Raw genomic sequence first — 20,165 nt, 5'->3', positions numbered from 1 at the left:
ACATGAGACCATAGGCATGCACCACCATGCCCAAGTGATTTTTGTATTTTTTTTGTAGAGATGGGGTTTTGCCTTGTTTCCCAGGCTGGTCTCTAAATTTTGTGCCATGCACCACCATACCCAGATGATTTTTGTATTTTTTTGTAGAGATGGGGTTTTGCCATGTTTCCCAGGCTAGTCTCTAAATTTTGTGCCAAGCGATCTGCCCCCACTTGGCCTCTCGACGGGCTGGGATTACAGGCATGAGCCACCACCACACCTGGCCTTGCTTTCTGCCATGATTGGAAGCTTCCTGAGGCCACCCCAGAAGCAGATGCTGCTATTCTTCTTGTACAGCTTGCAGAACTGTGAGCCAAACTTATTTTATAAATTACCCAGTCTCGGATATTTCTTCATAGCAGCACAAGAATGGCCTAATACAAAAAGTAAAGAGTTTGCCCAAGTTTAGATAGCTAATAATAATTTTTATTAAATGATATTACAATATAATCTTCATTGGGTTTTTTATACTTTTTTTTTACTAATGCATCAGTAGAACTACATGTACTTATTGATTGAGGTTTAAGCTACAATTTCAAGCAAGCATGTGAAAATAAAGCCTTCTTGCTCTTTAGATCATTAATGTTTAGTCCTCAATATAGATTTCCACATTCTACCACTTCATTACTATACTACGTTTTTAACTAGAATTTTGAGGTCACATTCGCTGAGAAGTCTTTTTTCCCCTCTAGAATGGGTTGAGTTCCTTCCTGGGTGGGGTAGCCCGATCATCACTTTGGGCTTTCTCTGTGATCCTGTTTGTGACAATATCTTGGGATTGTCTATATAATTTTGATTCCCTAGTTAATTATAAGCTCTGTGAAGATTAAGACTGACTGGGCATTTTTTTCATCATTGTATCCCCAGTACTTAAAATAGTGTTTGAAAATATAAAGGGGGATAAATATGCATTTGCAGAAAAAGGAAGAAGGAAGGAAGAGGAGATGGAGGGAGGGACTCATATAGAAATTGATATGAAAAATGGAATAGCAAGTGAATGTTAAGGAATAAGAGACAGAAGCAGAACTAAATGAAAAGAATTGAAGAGTTACCTAATTCACAAATTTTAAGATTTCTAAATAACTATGACAGAGCATAATACTATTCAGCAGTCTTCTGTCTTTGTCTTTGTTTGTCTACTTGCAGATGGTGGTGTTTGAGTCATGTGGCAGAAATGCTCCAAGATTTCTGCCTCCTGGTGTTCACATCTTTGGGTAATTCCTTCCCATTGAATGTGGCCAGAAGCTCCTGTGACTTGCTTCTACCCAATGAAATATGGCAAAGGTCATCAGGTGTCACTCTCTATGTTACATTTATATAAGATTCTATCTTGCTAGCAGACTGCTCTAGAGACTCTCCTTACTGGCTTGATGAAGTTACAATAGCAGCCATGTTAGGAAAGCTTGTGTGATGAGGAACTGCAGGTGGCCTTTGGGCACTGAGGGTGGCCTCTAGGAGCTGAGGGTAACCTCCAGTCAACACCCAGCAAGAAGCCAGAGTCCTCAGTCCTACAATTGCAAGGAAGTGAATTCTGCCAATAATCTGAATGAGCTTCGAAGCAGATTCCTCCTTAGTTAAGCCTCCAGATGAGAATTCAGCCCAGTTGACACCTGGCTTAAAGACTGGTGAGACAATAAGCAAAGGACTCAACCACGCCATGCCCAGTCTCCTGACTCACAGAAAGTGTGAGATAATAAAAGTGTTTTGTTTTAAGATAGTAAGTTTGGGCGTAATTTATTAAACAGCAAAGGTAAGTAATACAAGGTGTTTGGTTATAAATAAGCTATAAAAATAGTCAAAAGAAAGAGAGAAAGAAGGAAGGGAGGAAGGAAGGAAGGAGAAAGAGAAAGAAAGAAAGAAAAAGCAAAAATAAAGAAAGAAAAAGAAGGAAAGAAAGAAAAAGAAAAAGAAAGAAAGAAGGAAAGAAAGAAAGGAAAGAAAGAAAGAAAGAAAGAAAGAAGGAGAAAGAAAGAAAGAAAGGAGAAAGAAAGAAGGAAAGAAAGAGCTGGGCGCAGTGGCTCATGCCTGTAATCCCAGCACTTCGGGAGGCCAAGATGGGCAGATCACGAGGTCAGGAGATCGAGAACATCCTGGCTAACATGGTGAAACCCCGTCACAAGTAAAAATACAAAAATTAGCCGGGCACGGTGGCAGGCACCTGTAATCCCAGCTACTCAGGAGGTGGAGGCAGGAGAATCGCTTGAACCTGGGGGGTGGAGGTTGCAGTGAGTGAAGATCGTGCCACTGCACTCCAGCCTGGGCAACAAAGTGAGACTCCATCAAAGAAAGAAAGAAAAGAAAAGAAAAGAAAAGAAAGAAAGAAAGAAAGAAAGAAAGAAAGAAAGAAAGAAAGAAGAAAAAGAAGGAAAGAAAGTAAGAAAAAGAAAGAGAAAGAAAGTAGAAAGGAGAAGAAAGAAAGAAAAAGAAAGAAAGAAAGAAGGAAGGAAAAGGAAGGAAAGAAAAGAAAAATGAAGAAAGGAAGAGAGAAGGAAGGAGAAAGAAAAGATGGAAGGAATATGGCCTTAGTTAAATTGTATGGATTTTTTTTAGGTTTAATTTGGTGATTTTCAAAATCAGTACAGAAAATATCTGAAGAAATTACAAGATTTTAAGAAAATGACAAACATCAGCAATTTACCAGGGCTTCAAGGGAATATAAGAAATCTGATAACTCATCACCACTAAGGCAAATTTGTGTGAGTGAATTCTATGAATACATAGGACTGGGCAAGATCTTAAGAAGACGGGCGGTCTATACTCATCTTCAGGTAAGGCTTTTCCTAAATACTTCCAAATAATATGATGATGATGGTGACATCAATACTGTGAGCTTTTATTTACTGAGTTCCTCATATATATATAGGTCATACAGAATAGGAAGAAACTAATTTTTATGGAACACCTGCAGTTGTCCATGTGCTATACTGCAAACTTTATATAAGTCATCTTATAGAAAATAGCAAGCCCTTACAATAAGTCACAATTATTTCCCCCCTTTTAAACACACACACACACACACACACACACACAGCCAGCCAGAGACACACAAAGAAAAAGTATCTTGCTCTAATTCACCCAACAATTAAGTTATAAAACTGTGATTCAAACCCATATTTAATAGTCTTCATGATCTGAAAAATTTCCCAAGTAATCTAATTCCAACTTCTATGCCATCTTCTAAGCCGAAAGATGCTGCTAGATAGGTAACCATCCTAATTTTTTCCAATCATTTTACATTAAAAAAAACTGTGAATATGCTATAAGGTAAAACAAATTTAAATATTTGGAAAAGATTTGAAAACACAATTAATAGAAGAGAACTTCAAATGGTTAACAATGTTTGGTAAAATGGTCACCCTCACTAATAACTAGAAAAACACAAATTTAAATGAGATATCCCTTTATACCCATCAGGTTTGTAAAAATTATAATTTTCAATAATACTAGGTGTTGGGGGGACAGTGAGACTTGGAGCCTTTGTACAAGGTTAGTGGGAATCTAGGACTGATGAGGTCAGTTAGCAATGTTTGGAGAAATTTGTGGGTGTACCCTAGATCCAATGATAAGGTCTCCCATGTATTTTGTGAGAGCTAGGAGCTGGTGTCAAACAAGTTCTATTATTAGGGTACAGATAAATAAAATGTATTCAATGCACACTATGGAATAACATGCAATGGTTAGTAGCAATGAATTAGTACGTATAGCATCATCTTAAAAATAGCATGTTGAGCTGGGCGCAGTGGCTCACGCCTGTAATCCCAGCACTTTGGGAGGCTGAGGCAAGCGGATCACAAGGTCAGGAGTTCGAGACCAGCCTGGCCAACATAGTGAAACCCCGTCTCTACTAAAAATACAAAAAATTAGCCTGGCATGGTGGCGGCGCCTGTAATCCTAGCTACTCGGGAGGCTGAGGCAGGAGAATGGCTTAAACCCGGGAAGCAGAGGTTGCAGTGAGCTGAGATTGTGCCATTGCACTCTAGCCTGGGTGACAGAGCGAGACTCCATTTCAAAAAAAAAAAAGCATGTTGAGTAAATAAAAAGTATGGCAGAGAATGAAATCTATTGCACAATATCACTTATGTAAATTAAAACATGCATGCATATAATGAGTTTATGTATTTTTCAAAGATATTTATACATTCAATGACATATATCAAGCTCATTAGAATGGCTGCTTGTGGGGGAAGGGGAAATGGAAATGAGATCAAGAATGAACTGAAAAAATATTATGAAGGAAAAGGAGAGGCCTGACCAGACAGCTAATGATTGAACATTATTAACTACAGAGTGTGACTAACTCATCTCTCAGCACTTGAGGTATCCGCAAAGACAACTAAAACTGTTGTGGAATGAAGCTCTATTGTTACTGGCTAAAGAGCTTATGCTGACCTTGGATATTTGAATTTACAAAAGTATGTACCCAACATTTTATTGAGAAAGGAAGCCACACCAGGAAAATGTGGTCTGAAATTCTGTGGGGAGCAGAGGAAAATTTTTTCTAAAGATAATTAATTTCTTAGATTTGTACTTGGAGAAAACACGATGGCAAATATTTTGGCCAGTGTTAGAATTTGTTCATTAGTCTTATCTTAATGGAAGAGAATCTGTTTGACAAAATCATTGCCTTTGAGCAGAACAATCTCGTGGTAGATTGTTACTCTATGTATAAATAGCAAAAAGAATCTTTCAGCCAGAGTTCCACTGTCAATCCCGCTCATTCACTCACCATTCAAGGGCTTTGTGACCTGCCCACACAGGTTCCTGTGAACACCTTGCTCTGCAAGGCAGAATGCACCAATGGAATTGTTCTTTTGTCCTGGTCAACCTGATTTCATAAGGAAGGAAATACTAGGAAAGCTAACATAATCCCCCTCCAAATAATCACACAACTTTAACATTTTTAGACATAGGGTCCAGAACACATTTTCAATCCAGTGTTTCAGGAAGTTAGAAATGATACATTAATAAATGAGTAAATAAGTAAACCAAAAAATGAAAACAATCAAAACAAAACAGAAAACCTAAGATACACGTCTTACCTTAAATACAATATTTACCCTTGGCTACAAATTTGAGGTAATACGTCCTACAATAAATGTTATAATTTGGCTGAAAGTGATTTTATCCATTTTGATAAGATAGATTAAGGATAAAGAAAAAATAGGCTAAATAAGAAATAACTTCATTTATCTACACTTTTTAAAAATTACGGTTTATTTTATGTGATTCGTCACTTAACCTGATGACTACTTTTTTTAGTTCATTTCCCTTTTTAAAAAAATCTAAATGTTTTCAGTAGAATCATTTATTGTTTGCGGTGATTAGAAATTAACTATATACTTTTGGCATAGAATATCCAAGTATCCATAACAATTAATATGCTATAACAGTAATGTCTGCAAGGGTCACTGGAATGTGAGGACTTGGCATGATGCAAATAGCCCTGAACTTCCACATGTTTACAAATTCAATTTGCCTCTTCTTGGTACATTTTCTCTCTGTTTTCTGTTTTCTTTTACTTCTTTTTACCATGATTTTTTTTAGATGTTACACCCTCCCTTGACCATCCTCATGCCTATCATGATCATATCCTTTCCTCTGTGTGTGTGTGTGTGTGTGTGCGCATATATCTATCTATCTATATATGTAAAATATATGCTTATATATATATAAATATATATGCATATATCTATCTATATATATCTATGTATAAAAGTCCATGGGTTTTGTGACAACCATGTAGAGAATTTACTTGCTGTTTACTTTAGGGTATGTGTACCAACCTCAGTTATCCAGGGGATCCAGGGTAAGTTCTAAGAACTTTGTGGTACCCAGAGTAGGGAATCCTTTCTGTTCAAAATTATTTTAAATAAATTGTCATGGTTTTTATTTGGATTTATCTGCCTACTAATAGATATATGTGTTCCATTTGGGGTTCATAGTTCATTTCTTTCTACAAGGTGATCAACCAAAAGCAACAGATAGAATTTTAGTAGTACCTATTTTATTTTGCAGCTCCTGAATTTTACCAATGAGTTAAAAAAAGGTGTTTTTGTTTTCCTCTTTGGCTAACTCCAAAATATTCAGAGGCTGACAAAATCTGAATCTTTATTTAGTTCTTGTTATAGCAACAGCAAATTTAGTATTGGAAGGTACAAACATTTCTTCATCTGAAGAGGTCTGAATAACTTCTCAGCCTCTTTTCTCATTAGAATGCTACTCTCCAGTTGCAAAGAGTAAACCTCGTGAATGGGGCTATGTCTCCACACTTGTCAGTGGAATTGTAATAAAATTACAGTAACCAATTTTTTGTTAGAAGGTCTCTGAAGTTGAGCTATTAACATAACCAACAGTACCTAAAGTGTGACCTGCAAACAGAGCTTTTCAAACACCAAATACAATGCCCTATTCATAGTCGATACTCTATAAATAGCAGATCACCATTTCCCTTCCCTTAATCCTTAAAATAGCCTTAACTAGTAAATATTGTTATCTGATTTTTAAGAATTAAAAAAAAAAGAAGATGTATCTGGCTATCCAAGCTGGTTACACAAACTCAGTGGCAAAAGTATTTCTGAATTGGTCTCTGTTCTCTCAATTTAAGAGCCTCCCAGCATCGACCATCATGCCTCTTTGCGGAAGTGCAATTGTTAAAGACAGATTGGGTGGTTTGGGCCCTGCACCATGGGATGCACCAACAATTTCATCAAATGACCCTCAGAACAGCCTGAATGTCACATGAATAATTTTCAACATGTAAGCCCAGAGGGCACACAAGAATAGCAACACTTAAAAGCTCAAAAAAGCATGAATCGCAATATGCTGGGCTCCTATAATCGCACATAATCCAATAATGTCTTAAATCAGTATTAAAACAAATATTTTTTCAAGGGTTCACAGGTTATTTTCATGAAAAGAATTTTAAAAATGAGAAAATTATCTTCTAATTTGTGCCTGTATTTCTTTAATATTATTAAGTAATGATGTACTGTCAACCCTGATGTCATACTGAGAAAATATTTCTGTGTAAATCTAACATCTTCATTATACTCTCAAGCCACAAATAACATTATATCACAAATTTACATGTAATAGATAGTTTCCCCAAAAAGAATTTCATTCCTTCAAAAGTGACAAAGTTTTGGTTATATTTCTGAATAGTAACATTCAGATAAAGATCACCAACAAGTGATAGATGGCAATTTTCAATGAAGAAAACTATTGAAAATAATCAAGTTTACCAGTGGCAGAAATAAAATAGTCTACTCTTGATGTATTCTGTGATATTATAAAAACTTTTCTTTTCAGTGATGGCAAATGTAAAAAGAAATATACAAATACATAAAATTTTTTTCTGATATACATATACATATAAATGGGAAGAAATATAATGGCAACTACAATTTTAATGTAATTTTTACCTTGATTTAAGAATGTCCAGTGGAAAGATACTTTTAAAGCATAATACAACAATAATTAAAACATGTACAATTCATGAAACTTATGAATTTCATTCTTATACTTTCCACCTTAAAGGTCAGAAGTGAATCCATATTGTAATAATTCCTTTTGTAATTTATCTCAATTTAGTAGCATACTTGTGAGGTTAACTTATCTGCAACTTTCCTTTAATATTCTAGGACTTAGAAGTTCTTCCAGGGTTTAAAAAATTTTTATATTTTCTTCCCCTTTATGTATAGGAGTTAGTTGTTTTAAAAAAAAAAAAACAAAACAAATACCTGGGAAATGTGAATGGGCATTTGTTAAGCATTATATTGGTTTAAATTAGGAGGAGATCGAGGAGAAAATACTCACAAAAAGATAATTGTCATCCAGACTCTTCAATTAGTTACATTTTCTTTCTTTTTTCTTCTTAATGAATGAGAGGCAAATAAATCTTTGGCATTCCCAGTGACTCTGAAGTGTAAACTCCATCAGATCATCTAGATGCACAACTGTCCGATAACATTATAATAAAGACAGTAAATAAATTTGTTCAAAATACCAGCCGAAATGCCTGAGGTTTCGTCAGTGGCCATGGTTGAAGCTCATCATGATTTGGACAGTGCAGCCGAAACCTCGAAGACTTATACACCGAGCAACAATGAAGATACTGTATAATCAACTAGGATTACAGAGGAAAAAGCACAAAGTGCTTTCAGTCCATAAAAGAAGTGATTATCACGAGGAAAGAGAAGTGACTGTTGGATTTAAAAGGCATACAGAGAGAAAGAGAGAGGGAAAAAATACATATTATATATATAAAATGTCACCACCCTACCCCCAGAAGATGTTGAAATCACAAAGAACAATTTTCAAAGGAAATATAATAAGCTCACAGATGAAAAACCACTTACACAAACCATTTTCAGCTGTACCCTTTGTTAAATGATCTGCAAAATTAGAAAAAGAAACTGAATCATTGTTGAGGTACATTATCTAAAGGGTACATGGTGTCCAGAAATTCTGTTGCCTCTTTCGTCTGAGTCAATGTGAGGTTTGCATTAGTAAGAATTGTGTATTTAAAAAAAAGAAAACAAAAAAAAGAAGAAAGCTAGAGAACTAGTATCGAGCCAAGAAACAAAAGGTAGTCAACAACATTCTTTTCTCAATGCAGAGAGGGCTTATTGAAATATAAGCAAGTACGTTTTTTTCCTTCAGCTAGTATATATGAATTAAAATTTTCCAGTTCTTCTGAAAAAGGTCATTTCTATAAATGATGCATTTTAAATACCATTTAATAGCTATTATTGAAATTTGGCTCATGAAAAAACTACAGTTATATTTTCTTCTGTATAATCTGGCAAAAATGTCACTACACATGTCAGCTAATTGTGTAATATCTTGCTGCTGTTTTGTTTCATGTGCACTTCTATTAACAATTTCGGCTTATAACAGTGATTCTTTTCCTTTTGCATCTCAATATACCTGATATAAACTTTTTCTCCCATCAATAATAGTGATTCATGACAGTAATCACAAAATCTTACTTGGAGACAATGTTGTTAGAATCTCTCTCTAGGGGAAAGTTGAGAAGGGATTGCATAGTTTTCAGCATTTTCCTCAAGAGATTCTGATGTGACCCCTAGAGGCTATAAACCGTACCACCTTTTGAGAATCACTGATCTTCCTAGGGGTTATAAACTAACTTCCCTTTTGAGAATTACTGATTTCTGAATGAAGACAAAGAATTTATAGTTTTTCTTTAAGCCAAATTAACACACTTCTAGAACACAGTGTATAGATGCTAGACACATCATGGGCATTCACTTACATTTGATAGAGCTTGCACTTTGATTTTTTTTTCTGGTAGCAATAAAAGATTTATACCCATCCACCAGCTTGGTTGTGATCACCATGTAAGAAGGTTGTCTGGGGTTAAGGTACTAGATAGGCCATGGGATAGAACAAAATTTCACTTTGGCTTATTTGCTTAGCAATTCTAACCAAAGCTACTGAGCTGTAGATCAAAGCAATTTGTTGACAATATTAATGGCCGCCTCAGGTCTAAGTAAATTATCTGACCTTTCACTCTGTTAACTTGGCTGTCAGGAAGCTGAAGGGAAGAGTTCAAGCCTAGTCTTGGTTGTGACTACATTTGCTAGCACCTGAAATAATGAGTTTTGGTAGCCACACGATTTTTTTTGTAATTAATATATATTATTTGTACATTTTTATGCAGTACATGTGGTATTTTGTTACATACATAGAATGTGTGATGATCAAGTCAGAGAATTTAGGGTGTCCAGCACCTTGAGTATTTGTCATTTCTATGTGTTGAGAACATTTCTATCCTTCTCTTCTAGTTATTTTGATATATATACAATACACTGCTGCTAACTATAGACATCCTACTCTGCTATCAAACATTAGAATTTATTCCTTCTACTTAACTATATGTTTGTACCAATTTATGCCCATCCATTCCTCTACCCACCCACACACACACATTCTTGCCAATTGGTAACTATTACTTTTAACATTACTTTTAAATGGCAAAAACTGCAATTACTTTTGTACCAACCTAATATTTCACTCTGTGCCTCTATGAGATCCACTTTTTTAGCTCCCACATACAAGCGAGAACATGCAATATTTGTCTTTCTGTGCTTGGCTTATTTCACTTAATATGGTGACCTCCAGTTCCATCCATGTTGCTGCAAATGACTAGATTTCATTCTTTCTTAATGAAAGGTGAATAGTATTACATTGCGTATATATACAAATTTTCTTTATCCAGTCATCCAATAGTGGACACTCAGGTTGATTCTATATCTTTGCTTTTGTGAATAGTGCTGCAATAAACATGTGAGTGCAGGTATCCCTTTGATATGATTTCCTTTCTTATGGATAAATACACAGCAATGGGATTGCTGGATAGTATGATTTTTGAGAAATCTCCATGATATTTTTCATAGTGGCTGTACTAATTTACATTCCCATCAACAGTGTATAAAAGCTCCTTCTTCTCTGCATCCTCACTAACATCTGTTATTTTTTTATTCTTATTAATAGTCCTTCTAACTGGGGTAAGATGATGTCTCATTGTGGTTTTGATTTGCCTTTCACTGATGATTAGAAATACTGAACATTTTTAAAATACAACTGTTGGCCATTTGTATGTCTTCTTTAGACAAATGTCTATTTATGTACTTTGCCCATATTTTAATAGGATTATTAGTTTTTTTTGGCTGTTGAGTTGTTTGAGTTCCTTGCATATTCTGGATATTAGTTTCTATCAGATGAATAATTTGCAAATATTTTATCCTATTCAACAGGTTGTCTCTTCACTCTATTGATGATCTCCTTTGCTGTGCAGAAGATATTTAGTTTAACATAGTCCCATCTCTATTCTTGTTTTTGTTGCCTGCACTTTTGAGATCTTAGCCATAAAATCTATGCCTAGGCCAATATCCTGTGGTGTTTCCCCTATGTTTTCTCCTAGTAGTTTTATAGTTTTGGGTCTTATTTTTAGGACTTTAATCCATTTTGAATTGATATTTTTATATGATGAGAGATAGCTATCTAGTTTTATTCTTCTGCATATGAAGATCCAGTTTTACCAGCACCACGTACTGGAGTGGATATCCTTTCCCCAATGTGTGTTCTTGGAGCCTTTGTTGAAAATCAGTTGGCTATAAAAATGTGGGTTTATTTCTGGGTTCTCTATTTTTTGTTTTTTTGTTTGTTTTTGTTTTTGAGACAAAGTTTTGCTCTGTCGCACAATCATGTTTCACTGCAGCCTCAACCTCCCGGGCCCAAGTAATCCTCCTGCCTCAACCTCCCAAGTAGCTGAGATTACAGAAGCAGACTACATGCCTGGCTTTTTTTTTTTTTTTTAGACCTGGGGTCTTGCCATGTTGCCCAGACTGTTTTTGAACTCCTGGCCTCAAGCAATCCTCCCACCTTGGCCTCCCAAAATGCTGGGATTACAGACGTGAGCTACCATGCCTAGCCTTGGGTTCTCTATTTGTTCCATTGACCTGTGTCTGTTTTTGTACCAATACCATGCTGTTTTGATTACTATAGCCTTGTAATATATTTTGAAGTCAGGTAATGTGATATGTCCAGCTTTGTTTTTTTTTTGTCAGTATTGCTTTGGCCATTAGAGCTGTTTTTTTGTTCTGTAACAATTTTAGAGTTGTTTTTTCTATTCTACTTAAAAATAACATTGATACCTTAATAGGGATTGCATTGAATCTGTAAATTGATTTGGGTTATGCGGTCATTTTAACAATATTAATTCTTCCAATCCATGAGCATGGGGTGACTTTCCATTTGTTTTGTATCCTCTCTAATATCTTTCATCAGTATTTTGTAGTTTTTCTTATAGAGATCTTTCACATCTTTGATTAAATTTATTCCTGCATTTAGTTTATTGTAAATGGGGTTTATTGTAAGTGGGATTGCCTGCTTGATTTCTTTTTCAGCTATATCATTACTGATATGTAAAGATGCTACTGATTTTTTTTTATGTTGACTTTGTATCTTGCAACTTTCTAAATTTACTTATCATATCTAACAGTTTTATGTCATCAGCAAAGAGGATCAATTTGACTTCCTCCTTTCCAATTTGGAAGCCTTCTCTTTCTTTTCTTTGCTCGATTGCTCTGGCTAAGACTTCCAGTACTATGCTGAATATGAGTGATGAAAGTGGGCATTCTTGTTTTGTTCCAGTTCTTTGAGGAAATGCTTGCAGTCTTTCCCCATTTATTATGATGCTAATTGAGGGTTTGTTATTTATGGACTTTATTATGTTCAGGTATGCTTCTGGTATGCCTAGTTTGTTGAGAGTTTTTATTATGAAGGATTGTTGGACTTTATCAACTGCTTTTTCTGCATTTATTGAGGTTATCACATGGTTTTTGTCCTTCATTCTGGTGGTGTGCTGTGTCACATTTATTGATTTGCATACGTTGAACCACCATTGCATCTCTGGGATAAATCCCACTTGTATTATATTTTTGATGTGCTACTGGATTTGGTTTGCTAGTATTTTGTTGAAGATTTTTGCATCTATATTCACCATGTATAGTGACGTGTAGTTTTCTTTTTTTGTTGTGCCCTTGTCTGGTTTGTGTATCAGAGTAATGCTGGCCTTGTAAAATGAGTTGGGAAGAATTCCCTCCTCTTCAATTTCTTGGAATATTTTGATAACAATTAGTGTTAATTCTTCTGTGTAAGTTTGGTAGAATTTGGCAGTGAAGCCATCTGGTTCTGGACTTTTATTTGTTAGGAGACTTTTTGTTACTGATTCAATCTTGTTATTTGCTATTAGTCTTCTCAGGGTTTCTATTTATTCCTGATTCATTCTTGGTAGGTTATATATGTCCAGGAATACACCCATTTCCTCTATGTTTTTCAGTCTGTTGTATAGGTGTTCATAATAGTATCTGATGGTATTCTGTGTTCTTGTGGTATCAGTTGTAATGTCGCCTTTTTCGTTTCTGATTGTGTTTATTTGCAAATTCTTTTCTTGGCTGGGTTGGTTAGCAGTTTATCCATTTTATTTATCTTTTAGAAAAATCAGCTTATCATTTTGTTGATCCTTTGTCTTAATTATTTTGTCTTTATTTCATTTAGTTTTGCCCTATCTTTATTATTTCTTTTCCTCTGTTAATTTTGAGTTTGGTTTGCGCTCGTTTTTCTAGTTCTCCTAGGTATATTATTGGTTTGTTAATTTGTTATTTTTTTACTTTATTGATATAGGCATTTATTGTTATAAACTTCCCTCTTAGCACTGTTTTTGCTGTATCCCACAGGTTTTGGTATGTCATGTTTCCATTTTTCGTTTCAAAAATTTCTTTTTTAATTTCCTTCTTAATTTTTTCATTCACCCAATGGTTGCTGAGAGCATATCAATTTTCATATATTTGTACAGTTTCCAAAGTTCCTCTTGTTATTGATTTCTAGTTTTATTCCACCACAGTCTAAGAAGATGCTGAGTATGATTTCAATTTTTAAGAATTTATTGGGACTTGTTTTGTAGCCTAACATATGGTCTTTTGTGGAGAATGTCTCATATGCTGATGAGAAGAAAGTGTATCTACTGCAGTTGAATAAAATGTTCTGTTGATGTTGATTAGGTGCATTTGGTCTAAATTGCGAATTAAATCCAGTGTTTCTTTATTGATTCTTGTCTAGATCATTTGTCTAATGCTGATAATGGGGTGTTAAAGTCTAAAACTATTATTATATTGGAGTCTATCTCTGCCTTTAGGTCTAATAATATTAAATTTATATATACCAACGTTGGGTGATATATATTTAGAATTTCTAAATCTTCTTGCTGAATTGATCCCTTTATTATGTTTTAATGACCTTCTTTATCTATTTTTACTGTTTTTGACTTAAATTCTGTTTTATATGATATTGATATAAGTATAGCTACTTCTGCTTGTTTTTTTGTTTTCCATTTGTATGGAATGTCTTTTTCCATCCCTTTACTTTTAGTCTATATATGTCTTTATAGGTAAAATGAGTTTCTTATAGGTAGCATATAGTTGAGTCATGTTTTAAAAAATCTATTATATTTAGCTAGTCTACACATTTTAAGTGGAAAATTTAATTTGTTCACATTCAAGGTTATTATTAATAAGTGTGGACTTTTCCTTGTCATTTTGTTAATTATCTTCTGGTTATTTTCTATCTTTTTCCTTTGTTTTTTCCTTTCTTTCTCTTTTGTTGTTTATCATTGTGGTTTGGTGTTTTTCTGTAGTGATAACATGTGGGTTCTTTCTCTTCCTTATTTGTGGGTTTGCTTTACCAGTGAGTTTTATACTTTCATGTGTTTTCATGATGGTAGATATCATTCTTTTATTTCCAGATATAGAATGCTCTTGATCATTTCTTATAGCTCTGGTCTAGCAGTGATGAATTCCCTCAGTTTCTGCTTGTTTGGGAAAGATTTTATTTTTCTTTCATTTATGATGGGCAACTTGGCTGGGTATTGTATTCTGGGCTGACAGTTTTTTTTTTTTAATCACTTTGAATATATCATCCTATTGTCTCCTGACCTGTAATGTTTTTGCTATATGTATTTTTAAAAATCCCCAGTTAGTCTGACAGAGGTTCCCTTATATGGGACTAAACACTTTTCTCTTACTGTTTTTAGAATTATCTTTGGTTTTGACTTTTACCTTAATATGCCTTGGGGAATAACTTTTTTTTTTTTTTTTTTTGAGATGGAGTCTCGCTCTGTCGCCCAGGCTGGAGTGCAGTGGCGCGATCTCAGCTCACTGCAAGCTCTGCCTCCCGGGTTCCGGCCATTCTCCCGCCTCAGCCTCTCCGAGTAGCTGGGACTACAGGCGCCCGCCGCCACGCCTGGCTAATTTTTGTTTGTATTTTTAGTAGAGACGGGGTTTCATCATGGTCTCAATCTGCTGACCTCGCGATCCACCCGCCTCGGCCTCCCAAAGTGCTGGGATTACAAGCGTGAGCCACAGCGCCTGGCGGGGAATAACTTTTTTGACTTACATCTATTTAGGGATTATAAACGTCCCATATCTGTATGTCTAAATCTCTTGCTAGACTTGGGAAGTTTTCAGCTAGTATTTTGTTAAATAGGTTTTCTATCTATTTGGTCTCTTCACCTTCTGGAACATCCAAAATTCATGTATTTAGTTGTGTTATGGTGTTCTTATGTCACAAGATTTGTTCATTCTTTTTTATTCTCTTTTCTTCTTTTTAAAAAATCTGACTGGGCAATTTCAAAAGACTTGTCTTCAGGTTCTGAGATTTTTGCTTTTGTTTGACCTCTTGTTGAAGCTCTTGGATGAATTTTTAAAATTTCATTCATTGAATTCTTTCTTTCCAGGACTTCTGGTTTGTTCTTTTTTATTATATCTATTTCTGGTGAATTTCTCACTCACATCCTGAATTGTTTTTCTGATTTCTTTCAATTAGTTTCTGTTTGCAATCATAGCTCACTATGAACTCAAGTTCCTACTCTCAAGCCTGCCTCAACCTGCTAAGTATTTAGGACTATAGCCTGCAGTGTGTTGCCATTCCTGGCTAACATTTTATTTTTATTTTTAGCAAAGACAAGGCTTTGCTATGTTGCCTGGATTGGTTTCTTGTGTTTTTTTGTTGATTACCGTACCTCCAGTGTAACAGTCACTTCTTCCAATTTTTTTTGGCTTTTACAAGGGAAGGGATTTTTCCTGAAGATACATCTATGCTGTTGGTTGGGTAGGACACTAGCTCTGATTCTGGGTGCATGCAGTAGTGTAGTCTCCATATGATTTATTCAGCTGTAAACAGCATCAGTTGTGTCTGTGATTTCCTCAGTGGCTTAGGTTGTTGTTGTTAGTGGAGGCTATGGTGAGGTTTTATTGAGGATGAGGATTACAGGTAGGCCAGTCATCAGATCCCAGTCACGGCAGCAGTAGACCAAGTATGCCTGGCCTCGGGTTCCCAGTTGGCATATGCCGTCACCAGTGTTAGTGGGTTGAAACAGGCCAATATTTAGGTCTCCAGGTGGCTCAGGTGCTGCAGTGGTAGTGGTGGGTCAGTCAGGCGAGTGGGTCCTTGGTCCCTGGATAACATGTGTGATGTGGGTGATGGCAGCAGTAATGGCAAGGCAATCCTTGGGCTCTGAAGTGACACACATTGGTGTCAGTGATATCTACAATGAGCTAGGTAGGTCAGTCCCTCGTTCCCTAGGTAGTATGTGCAGTGGGTGCTGCTGTGGTCGTAGCAGCCCTAGGAGGACTGCACAGATGCCAGTGGTGGTGGACAGGGTGAGGTAAGCCCCTAGACAGTGTTCTAGGGCACTGGAGTGGGGGGAGTGCCAAGCCAGGTAGGCCTGTTTCCAGGGACCCCAGGAATGTAATCAGGCCCTTGCTGTGGTGGGCAGAGTGGAGTGACACTCAGGCTCCCAGTAGAGAGCTTGGGAGTCTGCTACAACAGGGGTGGTAGGCAGGGAAAGCCTGCCATTAGGGTATGTCCAAGTATGCTGCAGTCCTGCTGTTGGGGTAGATGCAGAGTTTCTGACAGTAACTATAGCCATAGGCAGGCAGTTCTTAGGCTGTGTGGGAGGAGCGATGTTTTAGTCCCCAATGGCAGTGGCAGTGGTATATCAGCTGTAGTAGCAGCAGGGAAAACTAGTTCTCAGGAAATGTGCAAATGCGTGATGGCAGCCCTGCTGCTTGGTAGATGGAGTTGTGACCAGCTGCATGTGTTTTGGCTTCTGGTGGCAGCAATAGTGGCTGTGGCTGGTGATAAGAGAGTCTGTCCTCAGAGTGTGATTGCAGCAGCCCTGCTGCTGGGGGCAAGGTCATTATATGTGGTAGCTGTCCCAGGTGGGTGGTTCTCTGGCCATAGAGATTATGTGCTTTGGCTTTCTTTGTCCTGGGAGAGCCTCCCTAGGGTGCTGCACCACCGTTTACCTGGCATACAGGGCACTGTGTGTGCTGGAGTGCTGGGGACCCTGCCATTCTGCTGAGTCTGACTGGTGTTATTGCTGCTACGGCTCTCTGGGTGGACACAGAATGGTGTCAGTGGGGCTCCAGGGTTGTGAAGGTGCAGGGGCTCTTGGGCCCGAGGGCAGGATGCAACCTCCAGTGGGTTCTAGGCTCTCAAAATGGCCCCAGGGTGAATCTGCTTAGGACTTGGTGGGTGTGTTGGACCATTATGAACTCCCACTGTAGAGCAATGCCTTTGTGTCATCTCTAGACAGGTCCCTGTGTTATTCTCAGAGCCTGTGATGGGGTCTCCCATGGCTAGGGTCTCAGGAGTCCATGTTGGGAATATGGAAAGGTGGGTATCTACTGCTTACCCTTTTCCTGAACTAGGGAGCCTCTATGAGCTCCCAGCTGATCCCAGCTGAGCTGACTGCCTCCCTTCCTGCTCCTTCCATGCCTCAGGTGCTTCCTGTTCCTTCTCTGTTGAATTCCAGTATTCTCTCTTAGATGCTCTATTCGAAGTTTGTTTATGTACTTGCTATTTTGGTTCCTGTCTGTGGAGGAGGTAAGTGTCAGATGCCTCCAGTCAGGCTTCTTGAAGTTCCTCTCACATAAGTCTTTATGTCCCTCATGACAATCTTACTATCCCAATGAGTGAATGACTATATGACAAAACAATCTCATTATAGGTAGACATCATAGTATCACAGTGGATACTATGGTAGGCACCATGCCCCTATTCAAAATCAAGGCACTCAGTTCCCCAGATGCCAGGAATATTGGCTGCTAATGGCTCATAGCTAATCCCCTCTCCAAGCATTGGCCTTGGATTAAGACTATATTTCCTCCTGAAGAGAGAGTGGGGCAGCCTGTGTACAATGCGGGGCCAGGACTAGGGTGAAAAACTGGCCTTGAGTGCTAAATTTAAACAGGAGCCAAAAACTCAGTAAAAAATAAACAGTATTTTAATGTAATATTTTAAAAATAAAAAATGCAAAGGTTCTGTAATTATCAAAATATCACAATTTTAAATAAAGATATAATCAATATGACTGATTTTTCCCTTTGCTTGAGGCTCCAATATGGGCTCCCCAAAACACTCTCTATTTTAAAGCATTATTTAAAAAATACAAACCAATGCAAAAGTTCACCCTGAACAAAATACTGAAATTTTTAAATAAAGACTGACTTTTGCAGTAATTTAGGTTTGAAAAATAATAATGCATTAAAATATTATTTATCTTGTCTACTGAGCTTTTTGATGCCCTCTAAATTTTGTCCTCAAGGCAAGTGTCTCACTCTTCTTACGTAGTCCCAATCCTGGCAGATTGACTCAGGGGAAACCAATGTCTGTCTCCTTTGCCTTAAAGGGAGGCCATGGGAGGCCATCCCATCAGCATAGTCCCTTTGGGATCAGCTGAAGCCTTCCTTGTGACTTTATTGCAGTCCAATCCTGCTTTTCTCTCTCCCTTACCAGCATTATTCCCAAGAGTAACCTGCAGGCGAGTCTCTGAGTCTGTTTCCTCTAAGACCTCCCCAGAGAAGAGAGGTGAAAACTGAAGTTCACAGAAAGTGAGGAACTTGCCCAAGCTCTCAGAGTTCCTATGAGATGAAAACCCAGGTGAGACCAGGCACAGTGGCTCATGAGGGTAATCTCAGCACTGGGAGGCTGAGGTGGGAGGATTGTTGGAGCCCAGGAGTTCAAGACCAGCCTGGGCAACATAGTGAGACCCTATCTCTTCAAACAATAAAAAAATTAGCTGGGTCTGGTGGGTGCACGCCTGTAGTCTCAGATCCTTATGGGGCTGAGATGTGGGGATCACTTGAGCCTGGGAGGTCGAGGCTGCAGTGAGCCATGATCACGCCACTGCACCCCACTCTGTCACCCTGGGTGACAGAGCAAGACCCTGTCTAAAACAAACAAACAAACAAACAAACAAACAAATCCCAGTCAAGTTAGTAAGACTTTAAAGCCAGTGCTTCTCATTATAACATTCTATAGGCTGGGGCCAGAATTTGTGGCTACAGTCTAATAAGACAAACGTAAAACAGAGATACCAACAATCCCTATGCACTGTCGTAATTGAATTTCCTAATTGCAGACTAGAAATCAGGTTCTCTGATTTCTAGGAAGTGGGCCTCTGATTATATCAGACCCTGTAGTCAGCAGAATAATGCCTCCATGCCCACTGAAGATGTCCACATCCTAATCCCTAAAACCTGTGAATGTGTTAACTTACATGGCAAAAGGAACTTTGCAGATGTGATTAAGTTAGGGATCTTGAGTATATTTTGCATTATCCGTGTAGGCCCAAATATAATCACAAGGGTCCTTATTAGGGAGAGAGGGAAGCAGGAAAGTTAGGGAAGGAAACGTGATGACAGAAGTAGAGGTCACAGTGATGTGATCATGAGACAAAGAATGCAGGCAGGCCTTAGAAGCCGGAAAAGTCAAGGAACAGAGCCTTCCCTAGAGCTTGCAGAAGAAAGGGAGCTCTGTTGCCCCTTGGTCTTAGCTCTAAGACCCATTTTGAACATCTGACCTCCAGAAGTGTAAGAAAATAAATTTGTGATGTTTGAAGCCACATAGTTTGTGGTAATTTTTTATAGCAGCAATAGGAAAGTAACAGACCCCCAGAGCAGTGTTTCAGCCCTGGTATTATGGCATCACCCATGTGGCTCTGAGATGTAATGGATCCCTAACAGAAAACAGGTAGGACAATCACAGCAATTTAATGAAGACTTCTCAGTTGTATTATATTTTTAAAAATTTAAAATGAACTTGTATATGTGGAAGGATTGATGATCTGTACTGACTCCAGATGGTCATGTTCTCCTGATGACAGATGGAAGTCCAGGAGAGGCGGGGCCATCTACAGGAATGCAGGAGAGAAATGATTGATATAGGAAGCCAGCACAATCCAGGAACTCTTTATACAAGCACAATTTTTACTTTCCTGATCCTTCGGTAGTATTTTTTGAATTATGGAAGGAGATGAACATTCCTATTTTTTTAATATGGAACCAGCTGTACTGTTGTTTCTCTTTCCTTGCTGTGCTAGAAGAGTCTGGAGTTTAAGCTCTTCTTGTATTTGAGCAAAAGTTAATGTTTTTAAATTCTTTTAGTTGATTAGACATTTGGGTCTGATGGATCACTAAGGTTTATTATAAAAAATGTTGAAGTTCAAGGATTTTTCTTTTTTTTTTTTTTACATTAGTTGT

The 20,165-nt window shown here is 37.4% G+C and overlaps 2 protein-coding genes across 2 annotated transcripts in view; both read right to left on the bottom strand.

The window, feature by feature from the left end:
• Positions 1 to 1,698, bottom strand: part of LOC129489408 (uncharacterized) — a 45,776-nt gene extending 44,078 nt beyond the window's left edge. Inside the window, exon 1 of the mRNA XM_055291924.2 lies at positions 1,420 to 1,698. Coding sequence (XP_055147899.2) covers positions 1,420 to 1,698 — 279 coding nt within the window. The remainder of the gene's footprint in view (positions 1 to 1,419) is intronic.
• A 17,976-nt stretch (positions 1,699 to 19,674) lies between these two features.
• TTC21B (tetratricopeptide repeat domain 21B) overlaps positions 19,675 to 20,165 on the bottom strand; it is a 98,093-nt gene continuing 97,602 nt past the window's right edge. The window contains exon 31 of the transcript XR_010113655.1: positions 19,675 to 19,816. The gene's annotated coding sequence lies outside the window, so the exon portion shown is untranslated. The remainder of the gene's footprint in view (positions 19,817 to 20,165) is intronic.

This window comes from Symphalangus syndactylus, chromosome 9 (assembly GCF_028878055.3).
Source record: "Symphalangus syndactylus isolate Jambi chromosome 9, NHGRI_mSymSyn1-v2.1_pri, whole genome shotgun sequence".
In the NCBI taxonomy this organism is placed as follows: domain Eukaryota; kingdom Metazoa; phylum Chordata; class Mammalia; order Primates; family Hylobatidae; genus Symphalangus; species Symphalangus syndactylus.
This window is presented reverse-complemented; position numbering and strand designations above follow the sequence as displayed.